Genomic DNA, 18699 nt, shown 5'->3' with positions numbered 1-18699 from the left:
ATTATTTTACAGAGTTATTATTATTATTTTGAAGCTTTTTTAAGTTTTTTGTTTGTTTTTGCTAATTTTCAGGTAATTTTCTCATACTTTTTTTCATTTTTTTTGCTAATTTTTGGATAATTTTCTCTCAAGTTGCTACATGCAACCATAGCCATGTTTTTGAAAAAAAAAAAAAATGACACCAATCTGCTCTGGTTTCATAGGGTTTAAATAAATCTTGTTTAAATCTTGAATATAGTTATTCACTCCATTAATGAGTGAAATTGTAAAATTTTTTACTTGCTTTATTTTAGCAAAAACAAAACAAGTTGCTAAAACTGAATTCGCTAGATAGTTGTGAAACATCTTAGTGTATGGTATAAATTGAAGACATTCATTTAAAAATGCTATAGAGGTAATTACTGTAGTATCATGCCAGGCATGAGCATGTTGCCATTAAATCTAAATGAAAACACAGTTTGAAATCCAGATGAATTCCAGACCATGAGCAGCGATATAGCATGGATTCCAGCTGACAGCTGTGTGTTGTCTTTTGATTCACTTAGGCCTGAAAATATGCTTAGAGCTTTCAATTATTTTTCCTTCATTAATATGGTGCAAAGCTACTGTTGCAGCCAATTTTTTATTGATTAAAGAGCAGCAGGAAAGCGCTGAATGGAAGCGCTGACCCCTCACTCATCTCCCTCTTTATTCCGTTACACTGTAGCTGTCTAACAGTGCAGCATGGTAGAATTAACACTGTCCGTGTTCCTCAGAGACGCTGCCTCAGGCTCTCATTTTTGTCCACGCAGAAAGAATTAGAATATCCTTTGGTGCATTCATTTAAGGCCCAAACATTCCTAATATCCATAACAGCCTCATTATACTGAGAAGGGTTTGATTCCAAAATGGCATGTACTCATTTTGACAAGAAACTGCCACATCCAATATTTAGTGGTTCATAAATAGGACAAGAGTCGATACTCAAGAGTGTTGATAATTTGTAAGTGGAGGTTTTAGGCTGCCTGATTCTTCAAACATGTTCCACCAGGAGAACAAAGGATGCTGGGATGCATCTAGAATTATGAGGTTGGATGCTCTTGAGAGGAAAAAGTAAAAGGATTCATAGGTAATTATGCACAGAAAGGAGTTCTGTAATGTCATGCTGCCATTTCTAATATTGCATTAATGACTTGCGAATTAGAATAAATAGTTTTTTTAAAAGAGCTCTATACAATATTCAGAGCTTATCTGAGATTCGGAGGTTGTCTGCACATTCTCTCAACATGGAGAAGGCTGAGGTAGATAACTAGCACACTGTAGACGTCCACTTGCTGGGAAAGATTAGCACATTTGTTGATTCAGAAAATGAATTGATTTGTGGCACACCTTTTAAATAACAGATCTTGTAATCTTTAGGGGAATGCATCAACTGTTTTCAAGTCAAAAGGCTCAAGTCCAAGTGAAGTCACAAGTCATTTGTTTAAAGTCAAAGTGGAGTTGCAAATCTTGTTCGATTTTGTCAAGTCTAAAGTCATTCATCCAAAGTCCGAGGCCCGAAGTCATCCACATTTCTGGTAACAGCCATTTGATTGCAGTGCAGAGGGATCCACGTACATTAACAAGCACGCACACCATTGCACCACTAAATCTTAGTTGTTTGCTGCTATATTCATGCTTTGAATGACACATGTAGCTCCATTAATGTACTTTTGGTGTGTTTTCCTCTGTCGGTGGAAAAGGTTTCAGTTTTCTCATCCCATCTTTACAGCGTCATGTCTAGAACATTCTGTTCACTCACATCTGCATCCTATTGAGACTTCCTGCTTTCTTTTCCTGTCACGTCCTGATATCTTTATTCATTTTTTTTTCTCTGCTCTCCAGGAGTGCCCTCAGATCCTGCCCTCCACCCAGATCTATATCCCTGCAGGAGTCATGAGACCGATCACCCTGCTGGCTCAGAACCTGCCCCAGCCGCAATCTGGACAGAGGAACTATGAGTGCATTTTCCACATCCAGGGCAACACGCACAGCGTCCCGGCTCTGAGGTTCAACAGCACCAGCATCCAGTGTCAGAAGACTACGGTAAGGCTAAAGGTGGAATCCCCTGCAATGTCTGTTGACTTGATAAATGTGAGTTTTTTGTCTTGGCCTAGGGGGTTGCTATTGACTGATTACCATCTCAGCCAATCCTAATCAAACATCTTACTGCTCCGACAATCCCCAGCTGTTTAATCTGTCAGCAGGAGCTCCATTCAAGGACAGCCACACTGGTTTAACCATTTGTAGGCTTTCCAGCTGGTTATTGTGAGACAGAGAGACCAGCACTAATGGACTGGTGCGGCAAAGACTTGAAACTGAGGTGTATGGCCACAGGGTGTGATTGTCTCAAAGCCACTCTCTCTTCATTCCCACTCTTCATTCCTGCCTCTTAGCCTTCAGTCAAACTGTCACCGCTAATAGGGAGCGACCATTTCAGCAATGTTAATTTCCTCAGCTCCGATCAGGGCATGAGGCAGAGGGGAAGCATTTTAACGACACCAATTATGACTTACTTAACGAGACATGTGATTAACATGCAAGCCGCAGCGCTCGCTCTTGGTGATAGGTCCAATCGCGAGTCCTCGCAGTTAAAAGGCAGCAGGAGCCGGTACTGTGGCTTTGGCAGCTTTGCCGGCCGCCTTTTCTTCAGCCTGTCACACACCTGTCAGGGGCTCTGGGTCATTTGAGCCGGCTGCGGCATTACCGCTGGGCTCGGGGAACACATCGCTGATTTGCAGCCACTTGCTGTTTTTTGAACTCTACCCAGTCATCCTCTCACCCCTACAAAGGCAAAAGAATGAGCTTCAGCGTTGTGATCCTGGAAGTCGCTCTGCCTCTGATGTTGGATAATGACACGAAAAGTACTTCTGTGGCACCTTATTGAAGTTGATTTACAGATCGTAATGATGGCTCCTACAGTTCTTTTGTGTTTCGGAAAGGTAATTTGTGCATATTTAGTCGTTTGTGTCTCTGTAATTGCCTCGTGCAAGTGAGTGTTCTTTTAGATTTTGACTTTTTGGGTTGTTATTACAGGTTTTTGTCAGATCTGTCCTCAGTGACCTGAGTACTTGAAAGCCTATTGAATAGAGGCTGAGCTGCAAAAAAAACCATAATTGCTGTGCATCAAGATGAATATTTGAATAAAGTGGACAAAGTTAAACACAATTCTTTGCTAAAATAATTCTGGCTTTTACTGTTGAATTACCTCATATACTTTGAACATTATGATCCCTGAGTAAGTGTTGACTTTCATCACTGGCATGATAACATCAGTGCTTCTAGAAAAATGGCATGTAGATCAGGAGTCCTTAACATTTTTCAGGTCAAGAACCCCTTAACTTAAAGAGAGATGGAGTAGGGAACCCCTGCTACATATATTGTAAAAAATTGATTTGCATTTGAGTTAATGCTGTGAATATTTTCTGGTCTTCTCTCGTTTTTGCCTCCATGTGGCTGCTAAGTCAGCAGCAGCTGTAGCATGGCTCCGTGTATTACCCTCACCCTCTGCACTTTGGCCAGTGGTTTCTCAGGTGGAGGGTGTGTCAGGGTCTCTTGCTTGAAAAGTTAAAAAAAACAAACCAAGTCTGTTATTAACACAAGCTTAAATGACTTTCACCTTTTGTTCGGCAACATAAAGTGCGTCAGTAAGTACCCCAATCATGAACGTTATGTTTCTTTAAAAAGGTGGTTGCTAACAAGTGTCTAAATCGGACTGCAGAACATCATCATGCCAAACCACCATGTACAGTTTCCATACCCAGTGTTTGATACACTCCAATACATTCATTACTACACCAGTACTACAGCTGAGAGATGCTGATGCTGGAGGACAAAGGCCTTCCTCAGCAAATCTCCAATACACTGGCAAACTGAATGGCGCACACATACACACACGTGCTCACACATTCATTTCTTCATTCCCTGGTTCACTTTAAAGGGATAGTTTTTTGAACTGGGGTTATATGAGGTACTTATTCATAGACAGTATATTAGATACTGTAGATGTCAGTCAGCAGAAGCAGATTGTAATCTGATGCGATTTATGTAGCTAGACATAGGGGCTGTGTGTGTGTGTGTGTGTGTGTGTGTGTGTGTGTGTGTGTGTGTGTGTGTGTGTGTGTGTGTGTGTGTGTGTGCGCGCGGGTGTGCATGCGCGTGTGAGCCTATCCATGTGGTGTTGTAAGTGAGTAAGCCTCCTTCTCCCCACCCCCCTCCTCTCTCCTCGTCAGGTGGGACTGTGATAGGATCCAATTAAGGGAGCTGTAGATAAAATGATGATGAATTGCAGTGGTGTGGTAGAGTGACGGACACACACAAACACAGACGCACACAAGCCTGGCAAACCACTAAAACGGAAAAGAAGAAGGCAAAAAAAAGACAAAGAAAAAGAGAGCCAAAGAGGAGGTGAGGGAATTAGGAGCAGACAATGACGATGCAACAAAGAGTGCGATGGAGGAGGTAGAGAGACTGAAGAGAGAATGGGAAGAATGATGTGAGACAGAGGGGAGGAAGGGGAGACTAAGCTCAGCAAGCAGACTTGGGGAAACAAACAAATGAGGGAGTAACAGATGGAGAGAGTGTGTATGTGGAATATAAAAGATGAGCATGTTTGAGAAAGTGATGCTGAAAGAAAAGAAAATCATGATCCGTGCAAAAATGAAACTGCTGAGATTAACTAGAACCACAAAGGGTGGAGGGACATTTGGGACATTAGGGACCATGTTGGTTATCAGATATACCTATTCAGTTGTACAGTGCGGCACAGAAATCAAGTTAGTAATGTATGAATGTGTCACATTCTTGGACATGTTGGGGAAATCTGGCAACAAAGCATCCACTTACACACCATAGAAATAAACAATTTGTTTTAATATGATTTGTTAATAATTTGTATAATTTGTATAATATAGTACAATCACAGTGAACAAAAGAGTTCATATTCTGTGATTCTGCCATTGTTGTTGCATGGTTATGCAGTTTTTTGTATCTGCATTGCATGACCTACTCAACTCTGATAAAAGTGAATGCTGGCTTTATGTTCACTGTCATTTATTACATAAATCAAACAAATTTCAAGGGCGAATTTCATATAATATGGGAACACTCCACCAATTTTACACATTGTGTTCAAATTATCATTAGGAATATTACTTCGCCTGTGAAAAAGATGTAGAAATGTCTGGAAGGAACTTTCTTAACTCTGAAGAAAAAAAAACATCAGGGTTGACTTGGCTCTGGTTTTAGCCTACAAATATTGGAAAAGTTATGGTGTGGAGTTTTAAAGACATGAACATTTAAGGAGGGTCTAAATTAAGACTTTTATTAAGTTGCCCTTTCGGAAATGTAGGTTCCAGTGTTTTTGGAATTTCTAACAACTAACCACATCGAGGACTGAAAATCAGGATATCTTTGATTCTGATCATTTGTTTTCTAACTGCCAACCAACTTCATGGAAGTGCAATACCCAATCCTGTTTACAAACTTCACTTTTAAAGCTACATTCATCTGTGTTGCTGATTTGTTTTTATGCCTCTTCGCCAGCGACAGCCTGGGCAAGAGGCATTATGTTTTCAGGTTGTCTTTATACGTATGCACGCATTCCTTCATCTGTTCGCCCATCTCATTCTTGTGATCACAATATCTGAGAAACACCACCAGGGAGCATATTTGGCACTAAAGGTCACTATTGTACCTTACTTTAGTAGATCATAACATATTGGTTATAGATCTAATCTGAAGATGCTCCAGTTCAAAAAGAGATCTTTTCTATGGATGTCAGTTTTTGAGCCACAACGTTACGCACAAAATGCAGCCTGTTACAAATGGCAAAGCTCAGACAAGTTGCTGGAATGCCTTTTGCTCTTTGCTTTTGTAACAGGCTTTTTTTTGATAGCTTGCCACCCTTACCGGCTGGTTAAGAGGAGTGAGGAGTCAGCAGTCAATGATGGTAAGAGATAGTCAACTTAACGGGTGTTTCAACAGGTTTTTCAATTGTGAATCACCGCAACCATGAGAGGTCCTTGAGCATAGTCATAAATGTGCACACAAAATATTAGGCTGAGAACAGACAGATACACAAAAATATCCACTTTTTTGTAATCTGCAGCAACAACCACATTTAAAGCATTATCAAAAGCCATGGCTACAACTTTGTATCCTGTTCCTGTAATTCTGCCTATTAATTGTGTTACATCAGAAAAAAAATTAAAACTCTGAGAGCAGTAAAAGTACGCCAAAACAGTAAAGACAGTTAATTTAAGGGCCTTAAAACAAAAAACAATGAGCTGAAAGATATAAAAATGTTCCATAAACTTAAAAGCTGGGTGATTAACCTCTATGGATTGCACATTGTACATTGCACACATTTTAAGCCCAGATGTAAATGTTTTTGTGGCCTGCATTCTCCGAGTAGGTTCTAATGAGTAATAATAAGTGTGTTTATCTATGGAAAATATGAGAATGAAAGAGTTAATGCAGGGTGAGGATCAGCACACAGAAGATCCATCTATGATTGAGAACCTGTGTCCTTGCTACCATTGTATTCAGTATTCTCAGTGGGGAAGTGTGTGTATATGTATCACAGCTGGCTGTGACTGGGACAGTAGAGTGTAATAAATCACAGAGAAAATTAGCCAGCAGTAGATGTACACTCATCCATTCAATCTTACTGTCTCTTTGTGCATTATTTAGCCCATCGCCAAACACTGAAACATTGAACTTGCATACTGAAATACACCAGGGACCCTCAGTGTGCATGGATGCACACTGGGATGCTCACAGGAAAACACACACTGGCACGCGCACACACACACACACAGAGCTTGCAGGCACACACAGATAGGAGGCATGCGAGCTGCGTGGGTACCTACTGGTTTGTTCACGGCCAAACACACACATACACACATCCTCCCCAGGGGTTTGGAAACCCAACGTGAAGCAGACATATGGAGATTCTCCACATGATCCTCTTCCTAATCATGTGGAGCAGACGGAGACTGTAGCATCAGCAACAACCAGCAACCTGCTTTACATGATTTATTACACTGACACACATAGGCTATCAAACACTGTGTTTGTGTGTGTGTGTGTGTGTGTGTGTGTGTGTGTGTGTGTGTGTCTCAGTGTATCAAGTTCCCACTGTAAGTCCATGCTTCTGGCACTTCTGTGAGCAGCATAGTAAATTTTAGGTGGATGACAGACTGTGTTCGTTTTTGTGTTCACAGTCCACAAATTGGTCTAGACTTTGCTCAAGTCTAGACTTTCCTAACTCTCACAAACGTGATTCATATGGCACACATGCAGGGTAACACGTGTACAGTACACATACACATATCTTTTTTGCAACACTTCCTCCTACAAAATAAGTTTACATGCCACTGATGGTCTTTGCCAAATCATTTTGGAGATACCTAGCTAACTGTGCATTCACAGACATAAAGCCAAATTCTAATCCTCAAGGGGTGATATTTTTGGCCTGTGTTTAGCTAGAGCTCAAGGTGAACTTTAGAGGTAACATGATTACATACAAAGTCAACTTTAAAGACATGAGTGATCAAAATTAGCTGCCAAGTTCTGGGTTCCAATCCAAGGCCACAAAACCAGACTCAATAATCAATGTAGCCACCCTGACATCAAGTGTTGTTTTGTGGACTCCCATTTTGAAACCTGGAGTTTGGCATTTTGGCAATTTCCATCTCGGTTTTTTGGAGCAAGAAGTGACCATATTTGGATGAGAGGGTAGCGCGAACCCTAGCGCTAGCTGCTAGCTTTGTTAGCATGGTGCATTTACAGCTATGTTTAACTGTGATAATGCTATTGCAAAAAAAAAAAAACAGCCTTAAAACCATTACAACACAATACTGGCATAATTGATCATCTGATTCCTTGGTGTGTATACCAAAACGCAAAACAAGACTTTTGCAGGTGACCGAAACCTTACAGTTACCTCCACTAACTGAAAACACACTGAAATAGCCACAGCTACAGCTACGCCATTACTCTGTAAATCTGGGGTTTCCCCAGGGATACATTGCCGAATTGTCATTGTTATGCATAAATCACATGTAACTTTAGGCCTTAATAACATTTAACCATGTGAGTTATATAAAAAATAACTCCCTCTACAGATTAAAAAAAAATAGCTATTGAGAGCTTTTTTTTTTTACAGGCTGTAAACATGTTTAGTTCTGCTGTTAAGTTGGCCATTTTAACATGGGGGACTATAACAGGGTTAACTCAGCCTCAGGTGAAATTGCACTTTGCTTTCTGTTTGAACACACCATTGTAGTCCACATGATATAGGTGATGGGTGGGTGGGTGGTATACAAGGTATACAGTATACAAAGCACAGGACTTCAACACCAGAGGCTGGAGATTGTCTATTGTTGTATTATACAGGCTATTACAGAACACTTAGTTGATGCAAGGGGAAAAATTGAGGTATGGCGGGGTATTGGTTAAATATTCAAACATGAATGCCCACTGCATGCTTCCAGTCAGCGTAGACTTTGTTTTCAACATCTGACACCATAGGCTTTCCCTGATCTTAACCAGGCACTTTTAGTTGCCTAACCATTATAAACCTTTATCATGCTTCAGTTGCCATGAGCAGATATAGGGAAACAGATACAGTCAGATGGCAGTTGCACATACTTTCAATATGAAGGTCCCCTGGTGATGGTGGTGAAAATGCAATCAGGGCAGCATTGCGTTTCTTACAAATTGCATCTGCTAATGCTAATTACTTGCATGCACACATTCATAAAGTATATACCTCACTTGCATGCACATATTCTTTTATGATCGCATTACAGGAAGTCACTGAGAACAAATAACAGCCAAAGCACATGCTCACTGCTGATGTAGCTGAGAAAGAGAGGGGAGCAAATCAGTGAAACTGTGTGTAAAAAATGTTAACATGTAAGGTAAGGTATAACAGGTAAGGTATAAAGACCTAACGTTTACATTTTTATCAACTGATTGAACTGTATCTTTTAATTTAGTGCAAAAAAAATGCTAAATTGTATTGAACTGAAATGAAATGAACTGAACTGAAATGGGGGACTTGTGTGTGTGTATATGTGTGCGCCAGCAGTATATTTTTAACACACACTCAGGTATCCTTCAACATGACTAATTACATGAGGGTGACCTGCACGTGGACGCGCACACATATGCACACACGCTCTCGCTTTTTCTACCGCCAACCCACCCCCCACCCCCCATCACCAGCCAGCTGCTCTGTTTTGTTAACATCGGCAGTTTTCAGACGCACAAGCACACACACACACAGACACACGAGCCATATCTACTCATACAATCCATGGGGACATGCAATCCATGGAGACAATTCATGTAGCGAGAGAATAAACGAGTGCGGGAGCAGATAACGAATGAACCCGAGCCAGGCTGGTGTGTTACTGTAATGAGGCCAGGGACGGCTTTGTGCTCACCTTGTAGTTTTTACACCTCCTCCCCTCCCTCTCCTTTTTTCTCCTTGTGTCACCTCGCCTCCCTCTCTCCCTTGTCCCCTCTCATTGCCCCTTCTCATCTCTATACCTCTCTTTTGCCCTTATCTCCTCCTCATTCAAACTGTTCTCCCTTTCACTGTCCTCTTCCCCTTTACGTCCTGTTTGCTCCTCTCTCCTTATGTCTACCTCCTCCTCCTTTTCCTCTTGTTGTCATCCCTTACTTACTCTCCTCTTTTCACTCTCCCTTCTAATCTCCTCTCCTCCTTTCCTAATTCCACTCCTCTCACTTTCCCCTTATCTGGTCCTTTGCTGTCAACCACTTGCAACCACCCAACTTTCCTCTACCCAATCCTCCTCTTTTTCTCCTACATTTCTCAACTAATGTCCTCCTCTCCTCTCCTCTCTTCTCCTCCCTCGGGGGGCTCTACACTATGAGTTGGCTCAGGTAGATTAATTACATGCAGTGACATGGAGGAGCTGGCCAGAGGCTTCAGTAATGAGTCTGATTACTCATCTCCAGCAGCTCCGGGCGCTCAGGGGAGGGAAGTCAGGACGGCGGGCCAGGAGAGAGGCCGCTCAGTAGGGGGCGAGCAACTTTTACCCACAGGGCTCCACCAGTGCAGAGCTTTTAACAGCACTGGTGCCACCACTTTTAGATTAAAGCTGTACCAGGAGTCAGTGACAAGGCAATAGTCAAACTGGACTCATTTCATTCAAAAACTAGAGAAGAATGCAATGAGCAACATAACAAGACATGGCCCAAAAGCAAGTGAGACATTACCAAAAGGTTACAAAAAATTACTTGTACAAATAAAAAAATGACCTTTAAAGAGTGCTGAAAGTTTAAAAATACATATTTGTATTTATTTTATATATTTTCTTATTAAACAAGTACAATGTGTATTATATAACTATATTCTAATTATAAATATAGTTTTTAATTTTCCCCTATTTTTGGGATGATTTTCTAATAATCCTCCCCTCTTTTTTAAAACCAATTTTTAGGTAATGTTCTTGTCACCCTTTACTTGAGTGATTGCAATTTGTGAGATATTTCTTGCCAAGTTGCTCATTGCCTTTTCTCTAAATATAGTTAAGATATTATATAACTACATTATATTTCTAAACATAGATTTCTAGGCATTTTCCCCAAATTTTAAGGATAATTTTCTAATGATCTTCCCCTCTTTTTTTCAATTTCCTTGTCATCCTTCACTAATTTCCTCCAAATTGTGGGACTTTTTTTTCAAACTTGCTCATTGCCTTTTGCCCCCTTGTTTTAGAAGGAAATCAAACAAATTTCCTCAGATTTAACTGATATGGATCCAGGTTTCAAAGGGTTAAAAAAAAGTACCCAAGAGAAAATATGTCAACCAGAAAGTCTTTTTCTTGGGAATAAAGCAATGCCTGATTACATATAGCTGTAATCAGTTAAGCTGTAGGCAAAAACTCCAAACATCTAATCACCCGTAGACCAGAGGAATGCCTTGTATGGAACAAATCTTACATGGAGGCCAAAGAGGTAACCCAAAGTGGGATGGCTGAGAGACAAAAACACAATTAAATGCAGGGAATGTGGAAAACATGAGCGTGGATAATGAATCACAAAAACAAAAGACAGCAACAGTTTCTCATTAAGCCAAGAATTCTTAAAAATAAGGTGATTTTACTTGAGGTGTATAATTGCTTTCAGGCTGTGAGTCAAGATTGTTAGTTGGATTTATTGATCAGATTCAGGTTTTTTTCTGTTTGGCTGTTCACAATATTCATAAAAAATGGTCAAATTCCAGTCTAAATTGGTCACATTCCTGAACTGACTCGCACACAAATAATAACACAGATGTAGCACGCCGCGGTCCGGATGTAAACAAGAAGGCCATAGCACTCAGTGTTTAGGGTTTCATTTTTAAGTTGTGGTGCAGCAAAAGCCAGAGAATTCGTCAGCGGATGATAAAAAGGAAAAAGGAAAGCCAAATTTTTAATTATGTATTTTTATTGAGCAGTGGCTGCTACATCTGTATGGATTTGTACGTGGATATTGAATCTGAGCCAGAAGAGGTGGGATCGTAACATGAATGGCTTCACTGATACAGATTTAATCATATTTCAAGCTGTCAGTGGCTACTTTTACCTGCATCTGTCAATGACAGCTGTTTTCCACGTTTGTATTCACCAAGTGACTCCTACAGCACAGTATTGTAACGAATGTCGATCTAGGGTGACATAAAAGTGGTGAATTCCAATGACGGCTCAGATAGAGATTGCACTGCAAAAAATCAGACCAGGAAAAATCAGATTCCAGATCTGTGTCACAAATGAGAACAAAAACTTAGATTGTGACCACTATTGATGAAACTGGAATGGATTGCTTTGAATGAATTTGGGCCAGACATTTAAATCATCATAAGATATACATCCTGATTAGTAGCAGTTAGATTACGAGCCATCACATGTCAGTATATTGGTGAACCCTTGTCTCTGCCCTCCTAGTTTCCTTCTGGAGCTCCAGAGACGCAAGAAGTAGAGTACAACTTAATCATATTAACTTTCACACACATGGCCAGAGAAATTCTCAGAGGAAAAAGGCTGGAAATGAGCATTATACAAGATCTGATGTACAATAATTATCTTCTGTGTGAGAAGTAGGATGAAAACTTACAGACTTTAGTGTTAGGGAGGTTGCCACAACTGTTAACACCTCCACATCATTTACCTGACACAGTGACAAGTAGTTTGGAAGTAGCTGAAAAAGTCAAACAAGTGAAAGATTCTGCCATCGTGGTGAGATAAATACGCCTCGTTTCCTGTAGCAGTTTTCTCCCCTCAAAGCATCTCAACATGAGATAGTCATCGGTTGATATTCAAATACAGATCATTTAACAATGTTGCCATCTTGTAAAGATGGGTTCAAGTAGAGGTAATGTTCCATAATTAGATATACTTTCATGCCAGTGTTTTAATCATGATGTCTGGCTATCTGTCAGTTTTCAAACAGTGACTGTCTAACTGAGGCTGTAAAGCAGAGATTCATTCCAAAATTAGACTTCTGTCCATCAAAAACCTCAGAACAAACTTCCATTGAGAAGAGTAATAGATGATGACAGTGAACCCAGACAAAATATCACTGAGTTATCAATAAGAACTTCATAGGAAGTTATGATTGATAAGTCAACATGGTATGTGAGATGACCACCACCTCTTAGCACGGCATTACATGTTCATGCTATATAAAGTGTTAAATTACATGATTGCGGCACGGTTGGGATATAAGTACATCAAAAAGGAACGTAAATATGTCACGTAATGTTACATTACTACCTAAGGGATGTAAGTACTTAAGGTTAAAACAAGTCATTGTTGACTCATGTTTCGCATGGGACACAAACGGCAGTCTCCTGGGTGAAAGTCCTAACAGAGTCATTGAGGTCACATGTGAGCACTAAGTTTTGGAGTCATTGACCCATCTGGCCATCATGTTGGCTGTTAGAGTGAGATGGATCCAGGTATGAATGGGTGTTAGGCTGTTTTGGGCTCACTTTTATAGGGAATTAGATAGTGAGAATAGAGTATTTCCCATTTTTATGGGGACCCCTTGTAATTCCCTAAACCAGTGGTTCTCAACTGGTCCAGCCAAGGGGTCCAGACTTCTCCATACTTATTTGTTCAAGGTCCACTCCTAAGATAAATTACAACATATTTAACAAAATGTAAACAACATGTGGGCTTAGAACATAATGAAATAAAACAAAATGCAAAAATAAAGTGCATTTTACTTAAAACTTAGTGACTAAATAGCATATTATTGCTTCAAGACCAGTGATGCTACAAAGTCTATAGGTCCATTCTTCAAAATTAAGTGTTTTTTACATTCTTGACAGATTCACAAGTCACTTGCAGACCATTCAGAATGGACCTGCAACCCATGTTTGGACCAAGGCCCACCTGTTGGGAACCACTGCCCTAAACAAGCCCTGGTTGAGAACCAATGATGTAGTGCTAATTAGCAAATGTTAGCATACTAACATGAAAAACTAAGATGCTGAACATGCTATACACACTGCCACATCAGAACATTTAGATTGTCATTATAAGCATGTTATGTGGCTGTAGGCTCTTGGTCTTGCTCTTTCTCTTTTTTTTTTATGATGACAAACCCACAATATTTAATTTGGATCTCCTGGAAAGTTTCACACTTTGCAAGCTCCATGTGACACCTGCGGATAAAGCAGTGGTTTACTTCGAAAGCAGTTTTAGCTTAACTTGTCTTTTCTCCTGAAATCCCTATTCTGCTCTGCTGCTTCTCCTCTCCTAAACCTTATTCCTTACCTTGTCTTTATTTCCAACATTAAATTGGCCCTAAAACTTGTCTTTTTACTTCAAAGTGTCTGCAGGAAGCGAGTTAGACAGCGGGTGATGCTCAGTGTGACTGGGTGGCACAGTGTCGCGGTGTCACAGTGTGGTTTGTGTCGGCATTTTAAACCATGTGACAGTATGAATAAAGCATGATGTGGCGGGCAGCAGGGTGGGCAGGGACTGACAAGAGAACAAGCTTGCCCAGTGTTTTGGTGACGGCAGACAAGTAGAAACCCTTAAAGTTTAATGGGGGCCACGCCGCAGAGAGAGGAGTGTGTGGGCATGTGTGTGTGTGTGTGTGTGTGTGTGTGTGTGTGTAAGGGTCCTGTGGTTTTACTGGGGCTGGAAGCTGCCATACACAGGCCTTTAAACAGTGGGACGTAATCGTGATGCTAATAAAGTCAACAGCCTACCTCATGTGTGATGGATCAGGGTCACACTGAACTAGTGGGAAGGGAATAAGACCAATCAGCCTTTCCTTTGTGGCAAAAGGTTGTTTTGGTTGAATCCCTCTGCTCTGGAGCTGCTGACCTCCCAGAATCCTGTGGTTTCAATGGTTTCAATCCTCTCAGCTTCTTAACTGTCTCAATAGAGATCCAGACTTCCCACATTCCTCCTTCTGTGGCTTCTTACAATGTCTTCTTTTTTCTCTGTCCTCATGTTTATGTTCCTCTTCTATTCGTGCCTTTCTTTTATCGCCTTCTCCTTGAGGCTTTAGGCTGAACCAAAACCATTACTGATCTGAAATAACACCATGCTTTGCTTTGATAAAGGTTTACATGTATTTTAGTAGCTTATCTTCTTTGCTGGTATGCAGGCAACCCATGCAGCTCATTATTTTTAAGTAACCCTTTTAGTCTATTAGCACCAGCTTTACAGATTCCATGCCTGCATATCTGTGTTACAGCCTTGCAAAAGAAGTGATAAAGATTAATGCGATCGCCATAAAGCTGTTGGAGAGGTAAAGGTCTCTGAACATTCTGCACTTCAGGATGGACTTGGGTGATGTAGTGTAAACCAAATGATGTTAAAGTATTTCAAAGCACATGGTTCTGGAAAAATCGAGGTACTGGGAAAATACAGGGATTGTGGAATGTGGAACTTACTCAAAATTTGACTGAAATCACAATATTTCTTCTACCATAAATTTAAGTTCCCTCAAGTGTTATTGTAGCCTAAATAAGACCCATTGCAGTGGATTCTCATTAAAACACTTAAAATTGACCATAAAAATACTCCTCAGGCATAGACTTTGGAGGGGAAACATCCCCTTCAATATTTAGAACATGTGGATTCATCTCCCCCCATAAAACCACGAAATTAGCAAATGACTTTTATTTTGACAAAAATAAAGACAGTTCCACTATTGATGCAGAAAAGACACTAATTGCTGCATAAAAATTCACCAGAATGCAGGAAATTAAGTGTTTGATGCTTATTTTCCTCTGTTGGTGAACCACCAAACCCCCTATTTCATGTGTCCCCCCCTAATGTTGAAACAACCTATACCATTTTCTTCAAGACTAGTTTGTTATGAGTAGTAGCACCACTGAGCTACTATCATAGAAATGAACTGAGCTCTCCACCTTCAACACTGTATCCAGTTCTCTTTATACATCCCTCATTTGTGGCCAAGATAATGAACAACAGAATTTATCTACACACAGAATAACATTATCAAGTATGAGTATGTCATAGACTGATGTGATATGTTTGGTATTTGAGTCATAGTAGTGAATCAGTGAAGACTGGAGAAAAGTTTTTCACTGTATCATAAGTGTGTGTGTCTGCAAGCATGTGTGTGTGTGTGTGTGTGTGTGTGTGTCTGTGTGTCTCAGGCCCCATTGCCCATATGGGATGGTCGAGTCCCGTCTATCAAATCCAGTGTGTCAGGGAGCAAATTGGAAATGCCAATTTCACTTTACACTGCTCCGCATCTTATCTCTCCCTTACCCTCATCCCACCACTTAGCTCATGCGTAAATGAATAAGGTCCTCTGACACGTCTACCACTGTCTGATTTCGGTCTGCTTCACCTCTCTGACCACCTCTCCTTCCCCTCTTCTCCTCTTCTCTCCCTCCATCCTACCTCATCTCCTCTCTTCTCTTGCCATTCCTGTCTCCATCCTTCCATGCCCACTCAGCTGTAACCCATCTGTTATTTTTCCATGTGTATTTACGAAATATGTCTGTTTTGGTGAATATGGATTTATGCATGTTTGCATGCTCGGGTTGTATCGCTGTCTGCTACGAACAAGCCGGGGCGAATCGCTATGCAAATGAAACAGTATCTTCTGCAATTGCCAATTTGCATTGAATGCATTCTAAATCAACAATTTCTCACACACGCCCTGTCTTTCTGTTCTCTGTCTGTCTCAGTATGACTACGAGGGCAGTGACATCAGTGACCTACCAGTTGACCTCTCCGTGGTGTGGAATGGCAACTTCGTCATTGACAACCCGTTCAACATTCAAGGTATGTCTCTTTTTCCTCTCTCTTTCAGTGCAATTCTCTCTTTGCTCAACTCTCATTTTGGTGGTGTATTGTTGCTTGGCAGAAAATTTTTAATCATCCCCACTTGTTTATCTGTCTGAAATGATTTCGTGCAAAGCAACGTCATGTGCAGTCCCCTTCTCCCCTTCATGAGAAATCTGTAATTTCAATTTTTGACAGCCATCAGGGAGAAAGGTGAAAGTGCACCATCCGTTTGGAAAAACACTATTCTTGTCTCAGGCATAAAAGAGAGGCGGAGGGAGTGATTGATGGAAGGCGATGATAACAAACAAACATCCAACAAAGAAATTAATAGGGATGGATGTTGGAGAGGAAGATAAACAAATGGTGAAACCAATAGGCAGAAGGAAAGGATGAAGGGGAAGAGCGATGGGTGGATGACAGGTTGATAAATGTAGCATGTAATGGCAGGGGGTAGATGAGAATAAAGGGATTGATAAAGAAAAACAGAAAGTGACATGGAAGGATGGCATTTATTATTTTTAATCGCCATTTGTGCATGAACTGGAAAACAATTACCAATTCCAAATTCTTTATCAAGTGTAATATATTGGGTGGCGGAGGCTAATGATTTTAGACGTCCCATTACACAAGATAATATAAGTCTTGCTCTCAAGTGTGTCGTACAGTCTTTTGCACCGAATTTGCATGTCTAAAGTCAGACTAACTAACCCTTACTACTGTATTCTCTTCTGTTTTTTCTACTCCATTCACCGCTCGGTTCAGTCAGTGGATGACACACATGCACGTTTTAATCTCACATCCTTTGTGTTCTATCTGACCTCATTTTGATAAATGTCAGACACGCGGTTCTTTTTTGCAGATTGCTTGGAAATTAGTTGCTTATCGGTCATGGCCCAATTCCTCTGCCTGTGTTATTTTGTTTAAAATGTGCTCCTCTAATATTTTCAGCCAGTCTGCACTAAAAGATCCCCTCTGTGGGATTAAACATCCTGACTTCAGCATGTGTTGAGGAATATTGTAGCTGTCACAACAAAATAAATAATCACATTTGTGTGCAATCCAGTAAATGCACCCCATGCTGTTATTTGGAACTATAGATTTAGATTTGGTTAAAAATAAAAATACTAATATTTACCATTTTAGACAGAAACATTTTTCAGATGAATATACTGTTAATACTATTATTAGGTTGTTTATTGTTTTGTTTTTTGCTTCCTGAGGTAAACCATGTTTTAATGAGTATTATCAGATTCCTCCAGTCAGTCAGTTATGGCAGTCATTATGCATGTTTATACACAATATGTATGTTTTAATGCATTGCACTCAGATGTCAAGAGTTGGTCCTGAATTAATCAACAGCACTACAAAGAAATTATGTGTATTGCGTTTGGGGGTTTAGCTACTCTTTAAGAATAAATGTTTTTGTTCCTAAAAATAGTCTGTCATTAATTTTGGTGAGGTCGTAATTTGTTTGTGTGAGCTTTTGTACCAAAATGTATACTCTAGCATTGCTAGTATGCTCAGGACTGAACTTGGTACTTTAAAGGGTATCAGCTGAGTTAAATCGGTACTACCAATTTACCTTAGATCCATCGTGCCAAATTTTAGTACCTGAGAGCACATCTGGATGAGAATACCAGGCTTTCGAAGAAGCTCTGCAGAGCTTCATCGGTCACCACTCATCGGTCACTTTATTCGTCGCTCCAGTCGCCGCTCCATTGGCATTCTAGCTGGCCAAAATTATTGCTGCAGTGCCGATCTGCCACAATAGTAATAACGTAAACAGTAACCGACCCTCATTGCAAAGGGAATGCCACTGTGATAGAGCAGGTGTATTGCTCAGGACCTAAGGAATACCAGTATGGATTGTGAAATTGTTTGTATGAAATACAAGCAGTGATTCAGGAGGTCAAGCAATAAAAAATAGATTTAGAGTAACATAACATAAATGTGAATCAAGTAGTGTTGGACTTAAACATTTCACTTGCTGGTATCTGATATTTTTGAACATTTAGTTCAAATTATTCAGACTGGAACTGTGACTGAGATATGGCAAGGCGAACACGTTCATACTTTTGTTATGTAGCACCTCCAGTTGAACAAATTTCCTTTCATAGGATTTCAGGGTGCTGTGTACTTTTCGTTTTTTCCCTCCAAGATCAGTGTTAAATGTTGACTAAGAATTGGTCAACATTGGTAAAACATTTTGGCAGTTCAGAAGATATATCCAAAAAGCAGGATTTTAGCTTTCTGGATAATAAAATTTAGAAGTTCGGGTTTTTAGACATCAGTACATGCTCCTATGATTTTGTTTTTTACCGCAGTTATCCAAGTAACCATTGAAACAGACCCCAGGAATGTGTGCCAGAGTTAGTGC

The 18699-nt window shown here is 40.3% G+C and overlaps 1 protein-coding gene across 2 annotated transcripts in view; it reads left to right on the top strand.

Annotated features, from left to right (window-relative positions):
• LOC121946885 (plexin-A1-like) overlaps positions 1-18699 on the top strand; it is a 377140-nt gene that overhangs the window by 256864 nt on the left and 101577 nt on the right. For both annotated transcript variants that reach the window (XM_088082491.1, XM_088082493.1), the window contains exons 13-14: positions 1864-2064; positions 16223-16319. In XM_088082491.1, coding sequence (XP_087938617.1) covers positions 1864-2064; positions 16223-16319 — 298 coding nt within the window. The remainder of the gene's footprint in view (positions 1-1863; positions 2065-16222; positions 16320-18699) is intronic.

Source organism: Plectropomus leopardus, chromosome 9 (assembly GCF_026936395.1).
Source record: "Plectropomus leopardus strain MGB_pleo_1.0 chromosome 9, ASM2693639v1, whole genome shotgun sequence".
Taxonomy (NCBI): Eukaryota; Metazoa; Chordata; class Actinopteri; order Perciformes; family Serranidae; genus Plectropomus; species Plectropomus leopardus.
This window is presented reverse-complemented; position numbering and strand designations above follow the sequence as displayed.